The following is an 18,746-nucleotide window of genomic DNA, read 5'->3' on the forward strand; positions in this document are numbered from 1 at the left end:
GCCCCCCAGGCTCGAGAGAAGATGCTTAGTGTCTCTAATGAAACCCGGAAGACGTCTCACCAAAGGCTGAAGTAAAGAATCAACCCATTCGCTCAGGCGCTCCCCCAGAGACCCGATGCCGGCCACAATGGGCCTGCCTTCCGGGGGAACGCCTGGCTTGTGGATCTTGGGGAGGTGGTGAAAAACCGGAGTCACTGGACAAGTGACACCTAGGTAGTCCACCATCTTCTGATCCAGAACACCCAAGCTAAGACCAAAGGATAACAAATCCATGAGCTCCTTCTGGAACAGGGTCCTGGGATCCCCTCTAAGTCTCTGGTATACGGCGGGATCACTTAGCTGTCTCAGTGCCTCGGCTCTATAACTGTCGCTATCGAGGACGACAACCGCCCCCCCCTTGTCAGCACTGCGAATAACAATATTAGCATTATTCTTGAGGTCCTGGAGGGCCTGCCGTTCCCGGTGCGACAGATTAGAGCCGCAGAAGTTCCGACTACTTTCCAGCTCAACTAGATCCCTCTCCACCAACTCCTGAAAGGTCTCAACATGATGGGTCCTACTCATTAGTGGGTAGAAGTCAGGGTTACGGGTCCGGACCGGCTTAACATCATCAAGGGAGACTAACCCAGTACTTTCAGACGCCAGATGATCCAAAGCCCATCTAGCATCTGTTTCCTTAAAGCCTCCAATATCAGCAACGCCAGTCCTTATCCCCTGTTCACCCATTCTCACCGTATTAGAATCGGAAAAGTGTTTCTGCAATAAAAGGTTTCGCACGAACCTATTCACATCCACAATAGTGTTGAACACATCCATGTGATTGGTCGGTGCGAAAGAAAGGCCTCTACCCAAAATCCGTGTCTCCACTTCTGAAAGCTCATGGTGAGAGAGGTTAACCACACTACATGTATCACCCGCCACCTGTCTAGTTCTACCCCTTTTGTGCTTCAAACCCGCCCGTCTGGTCTTCCTCCTCCCCTCCTTCTGTTTTTCTTGCGACCCTTCCTCTGTCCCCTGTAATACGTGGCCTGGCCTTGGGCGTTTTTTGATGAGGCAAAAATAGCCGCAGCCTGCAAGGAGCGGCTTTCACTAGAACGATCAGAGGCATCCGAAAATTCTGACGCCTCTGGTGAACTAAAGCTCACTCGTCTTGGCTGCTGCCTATGGGGTCGACGTAGAATTGGTCTCGGTGGTTTAGGGGATCTTGCCATAGATTCCCACCTACCCCACTCATAAACAACATTGGATCTATAATCCTGCACATCTCTCAGGTATTTTGATCTTTTAGTTTCCGTAATGATAGATTCTAATTTAACAATGTTGTCCTGCATTCTTTTATTAAGAACATCAAACTGATCCAAGTCTCTAAACCTTGAAATATTCGATTTCAGATCTGTAATTTTCAACTTAAGATCAATGAGCTTGTTTTCCTCATAGGAGATTATTAACCTCATCAGGGCCAACGAACAGTCCGTCAAAATGACATTCCACTCCACTGTAAATTGATCAGAATATACTGTGGTCGGCACTTTTTTAATACGTAAACCCCTGGGTACAATTTTCTCAGCAACATATTGCTTCAGGGTGGTTAAATCCCACCACACCTTTGTTTCCTTTTCAACAAGAGACTCCAACTGCGAGAAGGAAGATCTCAAACCTATCTCAGGCTCCACCTCGCCCACATATGGTTTCCTGGAGAAAACGGCCGCAAATTTCTGGCATCTATCAGAATCATAGGCCAGATCACCCAGGCCTATCAAATGTCTATCCCCCCGAACAACCCCATCGTCCTGCTGCCGGACAGTCTCAGTAGTAGCCTGGGGGATGTGGGTAAGGCTGGTGGCCCTCTGTATGTGATCACTAATTTCCTCACTCGTGGGCCACTGCCAGGTGGATTCTTGCTGAGAGGTCCCTTCATCTATAGACACAGCCTGGCCAAAAGCAGCTTGGGACACGGGCAACAGACCCTGTGAGTCAAACAGCTGTAAATCCTGTTCAAAGATATTGCCAGGCACATTAGTGGCATGTGGATTAGGGATATCAGTGTGAGCAGATGTAGAAGGGCAGTCATTGACATTAAAGGGTGCAGATGTAGGAGAGCAGGCAATAACATGAGAAGGTGTTGGTATTACCTGCTGGGCGCCCGCTGTTTCATGTTTCCAATCCTTGAGCAGGCCCTCCATCAGCCGCTTGCAGTGAGGACGAGACTGCAAGCACACCTCCTCAGCAACCCGACCTCCTTCTTGCTCTCCCTTCGATTGCTTAGGTCTGGCCGCAAATGATGACATCACAAAGGTCGCATCCCGTGGTCGTACTGCAGGACCAAGTGAATGGCGTCTGCCCGGCTCTGCAGGACCTTGGATGCGGAAACCGGCCTGTTCCAGGGCATGAATATGCGGAGCGACGTCGGCATCAGCCAAGAGTTGAAGCCGCATACCATCCCCAGCACCACTCGCTCCAGTCGCCCGCGGAGGATTTTGATCGACTGCACAGGCATCTCCTAAGGTAGGAACCGGCTCATGAAGATTTGTCATGGCTGTTGACACAGTATCCCGGGGCATGGTGGTGGAGGGCGGACGTGCAGATGATGGGTCTGGGCCGCCTGTATGTTTGTTTTTGGCCAGCAGATTCTTGTTGTCCATAGTGATTGGTGAAGGTTTAGGGGCTTTAAAATAAAGTTCCAACTTGGACTTGGAAGCATGATTAATGCCCTCCTGCGCACCAGAATTGCTCCGAAGAGCCCGCTGCTCCCTCTGTGCCATAAAATCAAAAGATGCGTGAAATGTGGTCGTCTGTGTCAACGTTTGATTGGACTCACTGGGAGCTGGAGTATAGAAGCCCACTATTGTAGAAAAACACTCGTTCTCCCTCATTTTACTATTTGTATCATATCACTGTTTGAGTTGTTTTTTATTAATTTTAATATGCCTATTGTTAATATCCCCTCTTTTTGTGGATTAGAAGGCTATCCCTGGTTTCAGGGCCGCCTCCCCCACAGGAGGAGGGTATATAGGCTCTTCCTGTGTCATATGTACTTCAGCTATGATTAAGGACCATCTGGTCCGAAACATGTCAGCTGGAGATGGGTGACTGTGTTTACTGAATTGGATACGTCCATAATAAAGGACTCTTTTTAGGACAACGTGCGGACCTTCTCCTCTTCTTCATATGAAGTAGTTGTTGTTCACACAACACTCCTCCCAGGACGAATCTCCATATAGGATAATGTGACTGGCATGACAACGGAGATAATGGGTGGAGTCAAGATGGATACAAAGGACGGGATAGGAATAGGCATGGACACACCCTGATGAAACGTCCAATGAGGACATGAAACGTGTCGGTGGGCGGAGCTAACGCGGATGCGTGTGACGTAGCAATCCCTCTCACACGTGCTTGATGGTATCCAGGCGTCTGGCGTCTTGCATCTCGCCGGAACACAGCACTGTGAGGAGGCCGTCTGCTGACCCCAGCGCGAGCAGAGCAGGACTGAGTGGCCATTGAATTTTAACCCGGGACACACCGTGGACCAGTAGCAGACGAGTGGAGGGGTGAGACCAACCAATGCTGCCAGGCTATATGCGGCGGCCAAATGTACTGAGCATAACAAATGGAGTGCATCCTGCTGGATCTACAGCTAATCTGAAACCATTGTTTTGATACAGGGGGCCCCCCAACATTCTGACTAGCTTGTGGCACAAGTGTGAAAGGAGGGAGTATGCGCGGATGAATGTGATGGTGGCATAGTATATTTCCTGGCCAGGATAAGCTATACCTAATATACAAGCATCACCATAGATAGCTTACATGCATATAGCTGTGTATGCTCCGCAATTGGTGTTTTTAAATTGTTTGGGATTTATGTATTGATATTATGGGTATTTATGGGGGGGGGGGGGGGGTTGTAGCTATGCAAATAATAAAGATACATTTTTGGAATACTTAGAAGGTTGTGTGACCCCAATCAATTTGTTTAATCTGTCTATGCATTTATATGGGTTTAGCCTTCCCCCTTATCTTTGCCTGGGGTTAGTAACCAGATTGCAACTACAATATAGCTACATTCATTTGTATAACTAGTATGGTTTGTAAGGAAATAAATATGGCAGCCTCCAATGAAGCACTTGTTGACGGGAAAGAAAAAAAAAATGCACAATTACTTTCTATCACTGGGCATGTGGGGTGTCCGAACTTGTGCATGCCTGTCCTATCAGCAGTCTGGTACCATTGATGCAGCCACTGATGTTGAGGATTCATGGAGAGCCATGACATTGTTTTCATAAGGTGACTGATGTTTGTAGCTATATACGGTAAATACGGTCTTATTGTCACTTAATGCAATTGTCTGGTATTTTGGCAGCCTATTAGCATTGAGAGCTATACACACACTCTGTTAATCTTCTAGTGAAGGGGTGTGTTTTGCTTTATGGAGAGGGAAGGGACACCGATATCACAGAGTGACATCACTCTGCAGGTAGTTCCCTCAGCTACAGTGTATGTAGGCAAGAGCATCTGTCCCACTAGATGGCTAGAAGGTGGGGTCCCTTTAGTATGCACATAGCATAAGTGTGTGAATGGGTAGTCACAACCATGTGATCACATCTCATCTCTTCCTGTTAGCCTACACAGGAAGCAGAAGGGACCTTGATCACACGAGTGTGACTGGCCACTGGGAAAGGACAGCTTAATTACATGTTTACATGTATGTTCCCAAAGGGAAGCTGTCAGTCACAGTGGGTAGGCGTGGATTATTGCGAGTGATTGGCCAACACTCCCTTCCCAGTACCTGCGTGGCTGGATAGTGATCTGGTTAAGAGCACCGTCTCTGACATAGGAGACCAGGGTTTGAACCTTGGCTTTTCCTAATCAGTAAGGAGACCTTGGGCAAGACCCACTAACACTGCAGGGTGGCCTATTGTGTGCGCTTCTAGTGGCTAAGCTCTCAAGCTCTCAAAAAATGTACATTTTATGCATTTCTATACAAGATAATGTCAGAATTATTATTATTAATACATAACTATGTCCCTCATGTGGGTGCTGCTCTGTTTGCCGAATAGCTTCTGCCTATTATGAAGATCCACTGAAGAATTGTTTTACCAATGTCCCCTGTTCAAAATTCACACATTCAGGTCTCCTCAGAAGACTTCGGAAGGCTTTGGACACTCGCAGTACATCATGCTTAAAGAGGAGCTGTTGTGAAGATCTTAAAATTTTAAACACATACAAAGAAGTAATTTCTTCCTGAGTAAAATGAGCCATAAATTACTTTTCTCCTATATTGCTGTCACTAACAGTAGGTAGATGAAATCTGACATTACCAACAGATTTTGGACTAGCCCATCTTCTCATAAGGGGGTTTTAAGCGTTTTCTTTATTTTCAAAAGCACTTAGTGAATGGCAGTTGCTCCGTCCAACTGCCAAAATAGTGTGCAGTGAGCAGGGAGGCTGGCCAGCATCTTTGTATAAATATTTTTCAGGGGATGTCTTGATCTTGTCTTGAAGAATAAAGGCAATGCTGAGAATCCCCTATGGAGAGATGGACTAGCCCAAAATCTTTCGATAATGTCAGATTTCTACTACCTACTGTAAGTGACAGCAACATAGGAGAAAAGCAATTTATGGCTCATTTTACTCTGGAAGAAATGTACTTCTTATTTGTATGTCATTTAAACTTTAAGATTTTCGTGACAGTTTCTCTTTAAAGGATACCCGAACGGACATGTGACATGAGATAGACATGTTTATGTACAGTGCCTAGCACACAATAACTATGCGGTTTTCCTTTTTTTCCTTTCTCTGTCTGAAAGAGTTAAATATCAGTTATGTAAGTGGCTGACTCAGTCCTGACTCAGACAGGAAGTGACTACAGTGTGACCCTCACTGATAAGAAATTCCAACTATAAAACCCTTTCCTAGCAGAAAATGGCTTCTGAGAGCAAGAAAGAGATAAAGGGAAATTTCTTATCAGTGAGGGTCACACTGTAGTCACTTCCTGTCTGAGTCAGGACTGAGTCAGCCACTTGCATACCTGATATTTAACTCTTTCAGACAGAGAAAGGAAAAAAGAAACACAGCATAGTTATTTGTGTGCTGGGCACTGTACATACACATGCCTATCTTATTATGTCACATTTCAGTTTGGGTATCCTTTAAGTCCAGATCTGCCCATATTCAGAAGTACTAGGGGACATGAGTACTTCTGAAGGCTGCCAGCCGACGAGGGCCAAAGATATATTCAACCTGCTGGTTGAATAGTTTCACCTGAGGGACAAAATTGGACTGAGGAGATCCAGAGGCTTCCCTCTCTCTGAGATGGGGCCACAGCATAAAAACATACATACCTGGGGCCTCCTCCAGCCCCCTCCAGCTTGATCGCACCCACACCATCTAGGCCTGAACAATTTTAGGAAAAAATTGAACTGAGCGATTTCTGTCTAGAATTGCGATTTCAATTCACGATTTCCTTCAAATCAAGCTTTGTTCCCCCTCTTTGCCTGTTTTTTCCCCCTCTGTCCACCTGTCTATTTGTACCCCTTTGCCTCTTTATTCCTCCTCTGGGTTACTTTTGCCCCCTTTGTGTCTCTGCGCCCGCTCTGTTTCTCTGTCTCTCTCTGTGCCCCCTTTGTCTCCTGTGTCACCTCTGTCCCCCGAGCTGCACAAGTTCTGGACATGGCTTCCAGCATGAGTCCAGCGATGCACGTCTATCCACTTCACCTCCTGTAGGCTCTAATGCACGGAATACTTCCTGTATGTCATGTGACATATAGGAACCCGGAGTTTTGCCAAGCACTAGCTGGCAGACAGTGATAGAGGACAGACAATGTTTCGACTTGTGCAGAACGTATATCGAACATTGCGGGCCACACGCGCCGAGACTTTGGGGAAGTTTGAAGCCACTTCTGAAAACTTCCCCATGTGGAAATTACGTGATTGCGATAATTGCCGCTTTGACGATTCCTAAATTGTGATCTTGGTGATCGCGATTTCGATTTAAATTCAATTTATCTTTCAGGCCTGACACCGTCCTCTTCTGACTTACCATTCTTCCACAATTGGCCCTGAAAAGTCCTCCGGTCTGAGGCCAACTGCGCATGCGTTTTGCCGTTAATCACAAAACGCCCGCAATCGGTGGCAATCACAGCAATGAGATCACTGCCATAGGGTCACAATTGCACAAGCAGGAATCACCAGCTAATCGCCCAAGTGTGAATAGGCCCTAAAGGGGTTAAGCCTCAGAGTTTACTGAATGAGGCAGAGCTCCTGTAGTCTGTTCACAGCTGCTGATAAGAACTAATAAGAATAAAGATTTTTTTTGAGTGTTGTGCAAGAGTTCAGCTCTGCTTGTACTCTGGTACGAGGCAAATCGCCCAGCAGAGTAGAGACGTGTTTTGGTGGGGAGAGGGGTTTGGAGTATAATTCCCACACAAAAGTTTTCTAAGTGCTACTGAGATTATGCCGCTGTCATTCTGGGAAACCAGAACATATAATTTAAACCGTCTAAGCACTTTAAAGCATAACTGTACTTGCAATCAGGGTCGGACAGGGCCGGCGGGAGCTCGGGATTTTGCCCGGTAGGCCTCCCTTTTAGTGGCCCCCAGGGGCCCGAGCATTGCAGGAGGGAGCACAGCACAGGAAGGAGGAGCAGAGGCGGGCACAGAGCAGTGGGGAGGGGGGCAGTCTTCACCCCCATCTCTCCCCCTCCCTCACCTGGGCCCCCCCCCCTTTGCTGCTCCCCCCTCCAGGCTAGAATGTGCAGCGCCAGCGAGCGGGCAACAACTAACAACTTACTACTTTCTACTTCCTGCATCCCGCTCGGCCTGCCGCTGCTCTGGTCTGGTCTTCTTGCTTGTCCAATCTCATGATGGCAGTATCACCCAGCAAAGCACCCAGCCCTCCCCAGCCAGAACTGGCTACCTAATACTGATATATATGGGCACATGGCTACTTAATTCTGTTTTCTGGGGAACATGGCTGCTTAATTTATGTATACCTGGCCCATTTGGCTACTAAATTATTTTATTTTGACGCACCTGGCTATTTATTTTGTTCATTGTAAGGCACCTGGCTACTTAATTATTTTATGGAGGTGTGTGACTAATATTTTTACTACTTGATTATTTTATTTTAAGTTTATCTGGTCAGAGCCACTCTGTCAATAGCACCGCTACTTATTTTGTGAATTTTTTGTTATTTTGTGTATTTTTGGGTCTGCCAATGACCCATCATGACCACTCATGTTCCAGTGCATGGTGACACACACTCTTTGCTTGCTGCGCGCGCCGCATGTGTCTGTCTCCCCGGACTAGCCTCAGAAGTGCTCACAATCTATTCCCTACTATAATCTAATGTCCTACCAAATGATGTATTTATATAGTGCTAATTTTCTGGAGTACATGCGTATGTGAGCTCAAAATGTGGGGACGATCCCGTGCCGTGGGGGGTGAAACTTTCCTGGTGGGCCCTTGGTGTCCCAGTCCGACCCTGCAATAAGTACCGCTATCTGCTTAACCCTCAGTGCATTAATAAAAACTACCATAAACTGGACCTCCTACTTAGGACAACCACTGCAACCTGGCGTACACCCAGCAGATCCTTGTCATCACCACAAGGTGTCACACTTTGCTAGTAGCTTTTTCATATCGCTACTTCAAAAATAGCTTTATTGGCATGACCAAGGTACATACAGGCATAACTGCACCTACCGATTCTTGACGTTTGTTAGCTGTTAATGGGAATAGTGCGATTAGTGTATAATATGGTTTGCAATAGATTTAGTTTATTCCTGGTAAGAATGAACAGTGCATGTTATCTTGCTAGATCTGATGCAGGTCTCCTTTGTTCGCAGACTCTGTCTTGCACAGCTACATTTTACAGTGGAGATAAGCTTATTATTCAGGTATCAGGTTTCTGCCTCTTTTCCTCTAGTGTACCCCAGCTGTATGATCAATCGTATTGTTGGTTATTCTCGTGTCTTTACAGAAGTCCTCAGTCTATCCTAGGAAGACGCAGAGTAGCGCTGCTCCCTCACTACTTACACACTCTTTCCCTCACTCCCTCCCCTGTCCTTATGCAGACCCTCAGTCTATCCTAGGAAGGTGCAGAGCAGCACCACTCCCTCCTCCTCTCTCTCTCTACCCCCCCCCCCCCCCATCCTTCTGCAGTTCCTCAATCTGTTCTAGATAGACACAGAGCAGCATCGCTCCCTCATTACTCTCTCTCTCTTCTCTCCCCCCCCCCCCCCCATATCCTTCTGCAGTTCCTCAGTCTGTTCTAGGAAGACACAGAGCAGCATCGCTCCCTCACTACTCTCTCTCCCCCATCCTTCTGCAGTTCCTCAGTCTATCCTAGGAACATGCATAGCAGTGCTGCTCCCTCACTACTTTCTCTCTCTACCTCTCGTCCTGCAGTTCCTCAGTCTATTCAAGGAAAACCTAGTGCAGCACCCCTCTCTCTCCCTCTCTCCTACAGCTCCTCAGTCTATCCTAGGAAGACATAGAGCAGCACCGCTCCCTCACTGCTTTCTGTAGTTCCTTAGTCTTTCGTACGAGAATACAGAGCAGCACCGCTCCCTCATTACTCACTTTCTCCCATCCCTCTGCAGTTCCTCAGCCTATCCAAGGAAGATGTAGAGCGCTGCTCCCTTACTACTATCTCTCCCGTCTTTCTGCAGTTCTTCAGTCTGTCCTAGGAAGCCATAGAGCAGCACCGCTCCCTCACTACTCTCTCTCCTGTCCTGCAGTTCCTCAGTCTGTCCTAAGAAGAGCAGCACCGCTCCCTCACTACTCTCTCCCATCCTGCTGTTCCTCAGTCTGTCGTAGGAAGGCGTAGAGCAGCACCGCTCCCTCGCGCCTCTCTCTACCGTCTTTCTGCAGTTCTTCAGTCTATCCTAGGAAGATTTAGAGCAGCACCACTCCCTCACTACACTTTCTCCCGTCCTGTAGTTCCTCAGTCTGTTCCAGGAACCGTAGAGCAGCATCCCTCCCGTCCTTCTCTCTCTCCTGTCCTTCTCTCTCTCCCGTCCTTCTCTCTCTCCCGTCCTTCTCTCTCTCCCGTCCTTCTCTCTCTCCCGTCCTTCTCTCTCCCCCGTCCTTCTGCAGTTCTTCAGTCTGTTCTAGGAAGATGTTGAGCAGCACCACTCCCTCACTACACTTTCTCCCGTCCTTCTGCAGTTTCTCAGTCTGTCCTAGGAAGATGTAAAGCAGCACCGCTCCCTCACGACACACACTCTCTCAAACCCCCCCCCCCCATCCTTCTGCAGTTCCTCAGTCTGTCCTAGTAAGACATAGAGCAACACCTCCCTCACTACACTCTCCTGTCCTGCAGTTTTTGAGTCTATTCTAGGATGATGTGGAGCAGCCTCGCTTGCTCACTACTCTCTCTCTCTTGTACTTTTTCAGTTCCTGAGTCTGACCGAGGAAGACCTCAACAAGTTTGAGTCCCTGACTATGGGTGCAAAGAAGAAGCTGAAGACTCAGCTAGAGCTAGAGAAGTGAGTATTGGTGAGAATCAAATAAGTGTCCCCTATTTAATTGCAGTTCATTTTCAAACCTGTTTGTTTCTCTCACTTATGATCTTCTTTGAAAGATCACTTCAAGTAAAGCTGGTGCGAGCTATACAGAAAAAAAAAAGTCAGCCACTCGCCTATGGAGAGAGATGCGAAACTTCAAGACTTTCTCAAGAGCTGCCTCCACTCTCTAGAACTCCCTTCCACCACTCCTCTATCCTTCAACGCCTTCAAATAAGCCTTCAAAATTCACCTCTTTAAGATCAATGCCATATTATTATTGATTTATAAAGCACCAACATATTCCATGGCACTGTACAAAGTAAGAAACAAGCATGGGATACAAAATACAGAGTTGGTACAAAATACAGAATCAGTAAAGAATCAGTGACAGAATTAATAAATGTGTAACAAAATCCCAAACACATAAAGGTAAGAGAGCCCTGCCCTTGCAAGCGTACAATCTAAAGGAATGGTGGGAGACCAGATGTGGGGTAGTATACAATATTCATACCTAGAGGTAGTGCATTTTAGGTTATCTGGTAGGAAGTACAACTTGGTCAAAAGGTGAACAGGCCTAAAGTAGAGCGTATGCTTGATGGAAAAAGTGAGTTTTGAGGGCACGTTTAAAGATATGAAAGGTAGGGGAGTGACGGATGTGTTGTGGAGGAGTGAAGCTTGTGCGAACACGTGCAAAATCTTGTATACGTGAATGTGAGGAGATGATTCTAGAGGAGGACAATGAAAGGTCATGTGCAGATCTGAGATTGTGATTGGGTTGGTATCTGGAAACTAGTGAGGAGGTGTTCACAGGAGAGAGATTGTAGAGAGCTTTGTAAGTTAAGCTCAACACACACCATACAATCTTGGTTGTACAGATTTACCAAATCTATGTAGTATAAGGGCTAACAGATTGAAAATACCTTGAATGATTGATTGGATAAGCTCTTATACTACATGAAAGTGGTAAGATTGAACAACCTAGATTGTATGGTGTGTGTTGAGCCTTAGAGTTAGGAGTTTGAACCGGATCCTCTGGTTTATTGGTAGCCAATGAAGAGCTTGGCAGAGACGAGCAGCAGAGGAAGAGCGAGAAGAGAGATGAAAGACCATCAGCCAAGTTCAGTACAGATTCGAGTGTTGCCTGTCTGTTAGCTGGTAGTCCAAAAAGTAGTGTTACAATAATCCACACGAGATATTGTAAGAGCATGTTATTAACATTTTAGTTGTGTCCTGAGAGAGAAAAGGTTGGATGCGAGATATGTTTTTGAGCTGGAGATGACAGGGGCTGGTTAGGGAGTGAATGTGAGAAATAAGAGCGAGAGAGAGAGAGAGGAGTCAAATATTACCCCTAAGCAGCGTGCTTTGGGAACTAACTTTATGAACGTGATAACATTTATTGTTATATCAGGCAGACAAGGAGATGTTGGAAAAATGAGTAGTTCTGTTTTACTCATATTAAGTTTTAAGAAACAAAAAGTCATGGAGGATATAGCAGACAAGCAGTCAGGAACATTTGTGTGGAGGGAGTTAAGGTCTGGGGCCCGAGAGGTACATTTGTATATCGTCCGCATATAAGTGTTATTGAAACCAAAATGAGTTGATTAAGTTGCCAAGACTGTGCATGTAGATGGGAAAAGAGGAGGGGGCCAAGGACAGAGTCTTGAGGTACCCCCACAGATAAGGGATGGGGAGATGAGATCTGATCTGAGTAAAAGACTGTGAAAGACATTCCAGAGATATAGGAAGAAATCCAGGAGAGAGCAAAGCCCTTTATACCTATGGATAAAAGAATCTGCAGGAGTAAGGTGTGGTCAACAGTATCAAATGCTGATGACAGAGTGAGAAGGAGGAGTATGGAATAATGGCTTTTAGTTTTAGCAATAAGATGATCATTGGCCACTTTAGTAAGGCCTATTTTTGTGGAGTGGTTAGAGCGAAAGCCAGACTGGAACTGATCAAGCAGGGAGTTAGCAGATAAATAATGGCTTAGTTCAGCATGTACCATATATAGCGTTCCAGTAATTTGGATGCGAATGGGAGAAGTGACACAGGCCCGTAGTTAGCAAGTTCGGTGGGATCTACAGATGTTTTGTTTTTCTTAAGTAGTGGTGCTACAACAGCCTTTTTGAGTGAGGATGGAAAGATGCCATTGGAGAGGGATAAGTTGAATTGCGGTGTTAGTACAGGGATGAAGAATGCGGATAGCGGCAGAATGAAATGGGAGGGAATAGGATCCAAGGAGCACGTGGTAAGATGAGATTTGGAGACTAGAGAGGAGAGAGAATTTTCGGAGAGCGGAGAGAAAGTGGATAGAGAGCAGTCAAGAAGTGAGGTGTGGATGGAGTTAGATGGTCGTATATGCCATAGGTCGCTCTGATGAGCACCTATTATGCAACCCATACCTAGTGTGTCCCAACCCCCCTCCCTTTAGATTGTAAGCCCCCCCCCCCAGTGTATTCAACATGATTGTGTGTCCCCCCTCTCTTTAGTTGCCTTTCCTGCAGACTGACTTGGACCTGAATCCTAGTCTTAAACTCTGTTGCATGATCCTGTGCCTTGCTGTCTGCCTCCCTATTTATCTTTTGCTCAGTGCTGTGTATTTTGTTGGTGCTTAACAAATACAATAAATAATAGTGCCATAGAGCCTTTCCGGTCCTCCTCCCGTGTCCTCAGTCCACCGCTCCCCCCATCCCCCCCCTTTTGAAAGTCCGTGCAATCGGGACGCTTCGGAAGACTTTGAAAGCACTTGCGTCCCTAAGTGCTTTACTTACTGCACATGCACAAGCCGGGACTCACACAAGTGTAGTTCAAATCTTCTCCTTTTCAGAAGTGCTCAGGGACGCAAGTTCTCCTGAAGGCCTCTCGTGGAGGGCTGAATACTTACTCTGCCTGCTTGTCGAATAATTTTACTGGGGGACAACAGTGGAACAAGGAGACAGAGAGAGGATTGGGAATGCTCAGTGGGATCCAGAACCTTCCCTCTCCATAGCGGAGTATCTGACTTTTTTGCACAGGTCGTTTCAGGTTTACTTTAAAGCCCATTTCCAGTAATGTTTCTGTCTATACGCTCCTTTCATGATACTACCCCAAGCGGTGCTGTCTTCAGCTTTGGGTTCACATAACCCAGCATACAGCTGGACAGCCATGGAGATAAAGTAACCATGGCTACATCGGCTCCAATCAGTGCTGTCCTGATTTCTTCCCTCCCTGTAATGGACATCATTTGTACTCTTGGCTCAGGTGTTTTAAAACATGATGTCCATTACACAGTCAGAACAAGAAGTTACTGGTACAATTTATTATAAGTTTATTGGCCTAACTTAAACACCCCTTGCAGCTTGCATGCTGCCTCCATTGGAACATTACCTGTAATCAACATTATTAGACAATAATGGTCATCCTGAGGCTGTGGTCACATGATTGGAGTTAACACTGATTGACCTTTGATCATGCCTGGAGTGCCAGAGCTGTGAGCTGAATTGTTGCTTCGCTGAAAGAGCTGCCTGTAGGAAAGCAGTGCTCAGTAAATGATTGTGCCTGTGGGGTATTTGCTTCAGGAACATTAAAAGGACCCCGGGGTGTGAGATCGATGGAAGCTGCCATATTTATTTCCATTTAAACAATATCAGTTTCCTGGCAGCCCTGTACATTGTATTCATTCATTGCATTGTACATTGAGAATAAAGGCATCTTATCTGATCTGCTAATCTTTCTGGTTAGTAGGGTCTGAAGGTAGCCATAGATCTAGCGATTCTGATTGTCAACAAAGTGATCAACTATATTGGAGAATAGACTTCAGTATGGTTGATTGAAAGTCGATCAACTAGTGACCCACACACCATAAGCAATATCCTATGCAATTCACCTTCAGTAATCAATCTGACCAATGTTGTCTCTATGCTCTGAATGCAAAAATCGATTCAGTCGATCGGATGATACATAAGCAGTAGCTGGTTCCTGTGCAATAGACTGATATCTTGCATCCAGTTCGATCAACTAAGCTGGTCGATTCAATAAGATATCAGCCACTTTTCATCGATTGGGCATACTGGAACAATCGATTCTCTCTAGATTCAATAAAATGATCAAATCGAATAATCGATCGTACAGCAAAATCGCTCGTTGTATGGGCACCTTAAATCACACACCTGAAACAAGCATGCTGCTAATCTTGTGAGATTTGTCATGACACCTGATCTGCATGCCTGTTCAGAGGCTAAGGCTTAAAGCATTGGAGGCAGAGAGGATCAGCAGGACAGCCAGGCAATGTGCATTATTTAAAAGGAAACAAACATGTCACCCTCCATATCCCTCGGGGGTTCCCTTTAAAGTGTACCTGAGATGATGATTAAAAAAAATTATACATACCTGTGGCTTCATCCAGCCCCCTTCAGGATAATCGGTCCCTCGCCATCCTCCTCCGCTGTTTCAGTCTTCCACTATGGGTCCCAGTAAATCGGCCAACCGCCACAGTCCAGCCATGCGCACTCCGGCCGGGAGCATTCTATGCCTGCACAGTAGTACGTGGGGTGGGGGGGGGGGGCGTGTGGCTGAGCCATGCATGTGCACTACACCCCAATTGACTCAATTTCCAGGTCCTATAGCGGAAGATCCAGATGGTGGAGGAGGACAGCGAGAAACCGATTAGCCTGAAGGGGGCTGGAGGAAGCCCCCAGATATGTATGTATGTATGTATGTGTATATATATACAGGACAGCCAGGCAGTGTGCATTATTTAAATTTAATTTCAACTGCCCGCCTCCCTGCTCAACGTACACTTTTTTTTTTTGGCAGTTGGACGGAGCAACTGCCATTCACTAAATGCTTTTAAAAATAAAGAAAACCCTGAGAACCCCTCATGAGTAGATGGGCTAGTCCAAAATCTGTAGGTAATGTCAGATTTCTACTACTTGCTGTAAGTGACAGCAACATAGGAGAAAAGTAATGTATGGCTCATTTTACTCTGGAAGAAACCTACTTCTTATTTGTAAATGTTTACATGTATTTTAATTTTAAGATTTTTGTAACAGAGGTCCTTTAAAGCGGTATGAAACCCAGCATTTCTTCTTTGCTCTAAAAAGATTTACAGCATATTCTATACTGCCACCATATTTTTTATTTTACTAGAACAGCAGTTAACTAGTTAAACACAGGACTTAAGCCCCATCTACACGATATGATTCTTATTGCGATTCGATTACGATTCTATCTATGATCCGATTAAATCCGACATGTCCGATCGGGATTCGATTTAACTTGATTTGCCATTGTTTTGCAATAGCAAATCAAATTGATTCGAATCCCAATCGGACATGTTGGATTTAATCGGATCGTAAATAGAATAGTAATCGAATCGCAAAAAGAATCATTGTGTAGATTGGGCTTTACAAGCCCCCTGCAGGGAAAGCTGGACACATCTGAGCTGGAGATAACCTCTTGTGTTTAGTTAATTGTATCAAGTGAGAAATGTAAACATTCTCTGGCAATTCAGACACTCCAGAACACAGGCATATAATCAGAAAGTATTTCTGGGTACAATACAATATGAATACACCCGTTATAAATAAAATGCAATGTCAGCTCTCAGAGCAAAAAAATTGTACTTTGAGAACTTGTAATTTCTAAATGAATAATAATTCTTATGCACAAAAGCAAATATGATGGAATGGGATATAAAAAGTAGGAAAACATGTTTTTATTGAATATTATGTCAGAGTTTTATACCGCTTTAAGTTGTGTTTGAGAGGTTCATCTGCCAAGCAGTGACATGCTCCGGCACTTGGCACAGATTCAGGCCTGGGACCCACTTGTAGCATTTTTTTTTCCAGCATTTGCATTTTGAAAAACGCTCTCTCATCCACTTGAAAAACACTTGCGGCAATTTTGCAGAGATTCTCATTCAAGGGAATGAGAGAACATTTTTCAAAATACATTTGCTGGCCAAATCACTGGCAAAAATGCTGCAAGTGGGTCCCAGGACTCCTAAGGTGCTCCAGCAATCCTTGCTCATTTTGTCTTCAAACACAAGAGATTGGCAAGTGCTTAAATGACCTGCAGGGTGTAAATCCTGTCAGCAAATACAGTGGTGTGAAAAACTGTTTGCCCCCTTCCTGATTTCTTATTCTTTTGCATGTTTGTCACACTTAAATGTTTCTGCTCATCAAAAACTGTCAACTATTAGTCAAAGATAAAATGCAGTTTGAAATGATGGTTTTTATTATTTAGTGAGAAAAAAAACTCAAAACCGACATGGCCCTGTGTGAAAAAGAAATTGCCCCCTGAACCTAATAACTGGTTGGGCCACCCTTAGCAGCAATAACTGCAATCAAGCGTTTGCGATAACTTGCAACAAGTCTTTTACAGCACTCTGGAGGAATTTTGGCCCACTCATCTTTGCAGAATTGTTGTAATTCAGCTTTATTTGAGGGTTTTCTAGCATGAACCGCCTTTTTAAGGTCATGCCACAACATCTCAATAGGATTCAGGTCAGGACTTTGACTAGGTCACCCCAAAGTCTTTTTGTTTTTCTTCAGCCATTCAGAGGTGGATTTGCTGGTGTGTTTTGGGTCATTGTCCTGCTGCAGCACCCAAGATCGCTTCAGCTTGAGATGACGAACAGATGGCTGGACATTCTCCTTCAGGATTTTTTGGTAGACAGTAGAATTCATGGTTCCATCTATCACAGCAAGCCTTCCAGGTCCTGAAGCAGCAAAACAACCCCAGACGATCACACTACCACCACCATATTTTACTGTTGGTATGATGTTATTTTGCTGAAATGCTGTTACTTCTACGCCAGATGTAACGGGACACGCACCTTCCAAAAAGTTCAACTTTTGTCTCGTCGGTCCACAAGGTATTTTTCCAAAGGTCTTGGCAATCATTGAGATGTTTTTTAGCAAAATTGAGACAAGCCTTAATGTTCTTTTTGCTTAAAAGTGGTTTGCGCCTTGGATATCTGCCATGCAGGCCGTTTTTGCCCAGTCTCTTTCTTATGGTGGAGTCGTGAACACTGACCTTAATTGAGGCAAGTAGGGCCTGCAGTTTTTTAAATGTTATCCTGGGGTCTTTTGTGGCCTCTCGGATGAGTTTTCTCTGCACTCTTTGGGTATTTTGGTCGGCCGGCCACTCCTGGGAAGGTTCATCACTGTTCCATGTTTTTGCCATTTGTGGATAATGGCTCTCACTGTGGTTCGCTGGAGTCCCAAAGCTTTAGAAATGGCTTAATAACCTTTACCAGACTGATAGATCTCAATTTACTTTTGTTCTCATTTGTTCCTGAGTTTCTTTGGATCTTGGCATGATGTCTAGCTTTTGAGGTGCTTTTGGTCTACTTCTCTGCGTCAGATAGCTCCTATTTAAGTGATTTCTTGATTGAAACAGGTGTGGCAGTAATCAGGCCTGGAGGTGACTACAGAAATTGAACTCAGGTGTGATAAACCACAGTTAAGTTATTTTTTAACAAGGGGGGCAATCACTTTTTCACACAGGGCCATGTAGTGGAGTTTTTGGAGATTTGGAGTTTTTTTTCTCACTAAATACTAAAAACCGTCATTTAAAACTGCATTTTGTGTTCAATTATGTTATTTTTGACTAATAGTTAACGGTTTTTGATGAGCAGAAACATTTAAGTGTGACAAACATGCAAAAGAATAAGAAATCAGGAAGGGGGCAAATAGTTTTTCACACCACTGTATAAAGGCACAGCAAGTGCACCTGCAGTACCAGATCCAGCAAGGGGTGAACCAATTACACTATTCCCTCTATCCTATTATTATTATTTATTGTGAGAGCCAACATATTACACAGCGCTGGACAATGAGTACATACAATGACACAAAGGATGACAGACATAACAAGGTTATACAACACAGGAGAAAGCTATACAAGGCAAACTGGGTACAGAATACATGGTCATGTGATTTTGGTCTGGTTAGGTAGGCTCAGTAATACAAGTACAAAGATGTCATAGGAAAAGAGCACACAATCATGTAGAATACACTAGGGAAGGGAGGACCCTGCAAAAGGCTTACAATCCTGAGAGGAGCGGAGATGGACACACTAGGCATTGCTATCCTACAAAGCGTTTCACATAATAATGCAATTAGGTGTTTAGCAGGGACATCGCGGGCAGCCGGTCCCTGCCCCCTCCTAACCACTGACTGCTATATGACTTGGGAGCTACAGTACCTCCGGGATGCTCGGGGTGGGATCAGCCCCTCAAATGCCCTCAGCACCC

General features: G+C 45.2%; 1 protein-coding gene across 2 annotated transcripts in view; it reads left to right on the forward strand.

Moving 5' to 3' along the window:
• Positions 1-18,746, forward strand: part of ZCCHC14 (zinc finger CCHC-type containing 14) — a 112,868-nt gene that overhangs the window by 83,389 nt on the left and 10,733 nt on the right. The window contains exons 10-11 of one of the 2 annotated variants that reach the window (XM_068261091.1): positions 8,846-8,896; positions 10,398-10,489. In XM_068261091.1, coding sequence (XP_068117192.1) covers positions 8,846-8,896; positions 10,398-10,489 — 143 coding nt within the window. The remainder of the gene's footprint in view (positions 1-8,845; positions 8,897-10,397; positions 10,490-18,746) is intronic. The other variant, XM_068261092.1, reaches the window with a different exon arrangement.

Source organism: Hyperolius riggenbachi, chromosome 11 (genome assembly GCF_040937935.1).
Source record: "Hyperolius riggenbachi isolate aHypRig1 chromosome 11, aHypRig1.pri, whole genome shotgun sequence".
NCBI lineage: Eukaryota > Metazoa > Chordata > Amphibia > Anura > Hyperoliidae > Hyperolius > Hyperolius riggenbachi.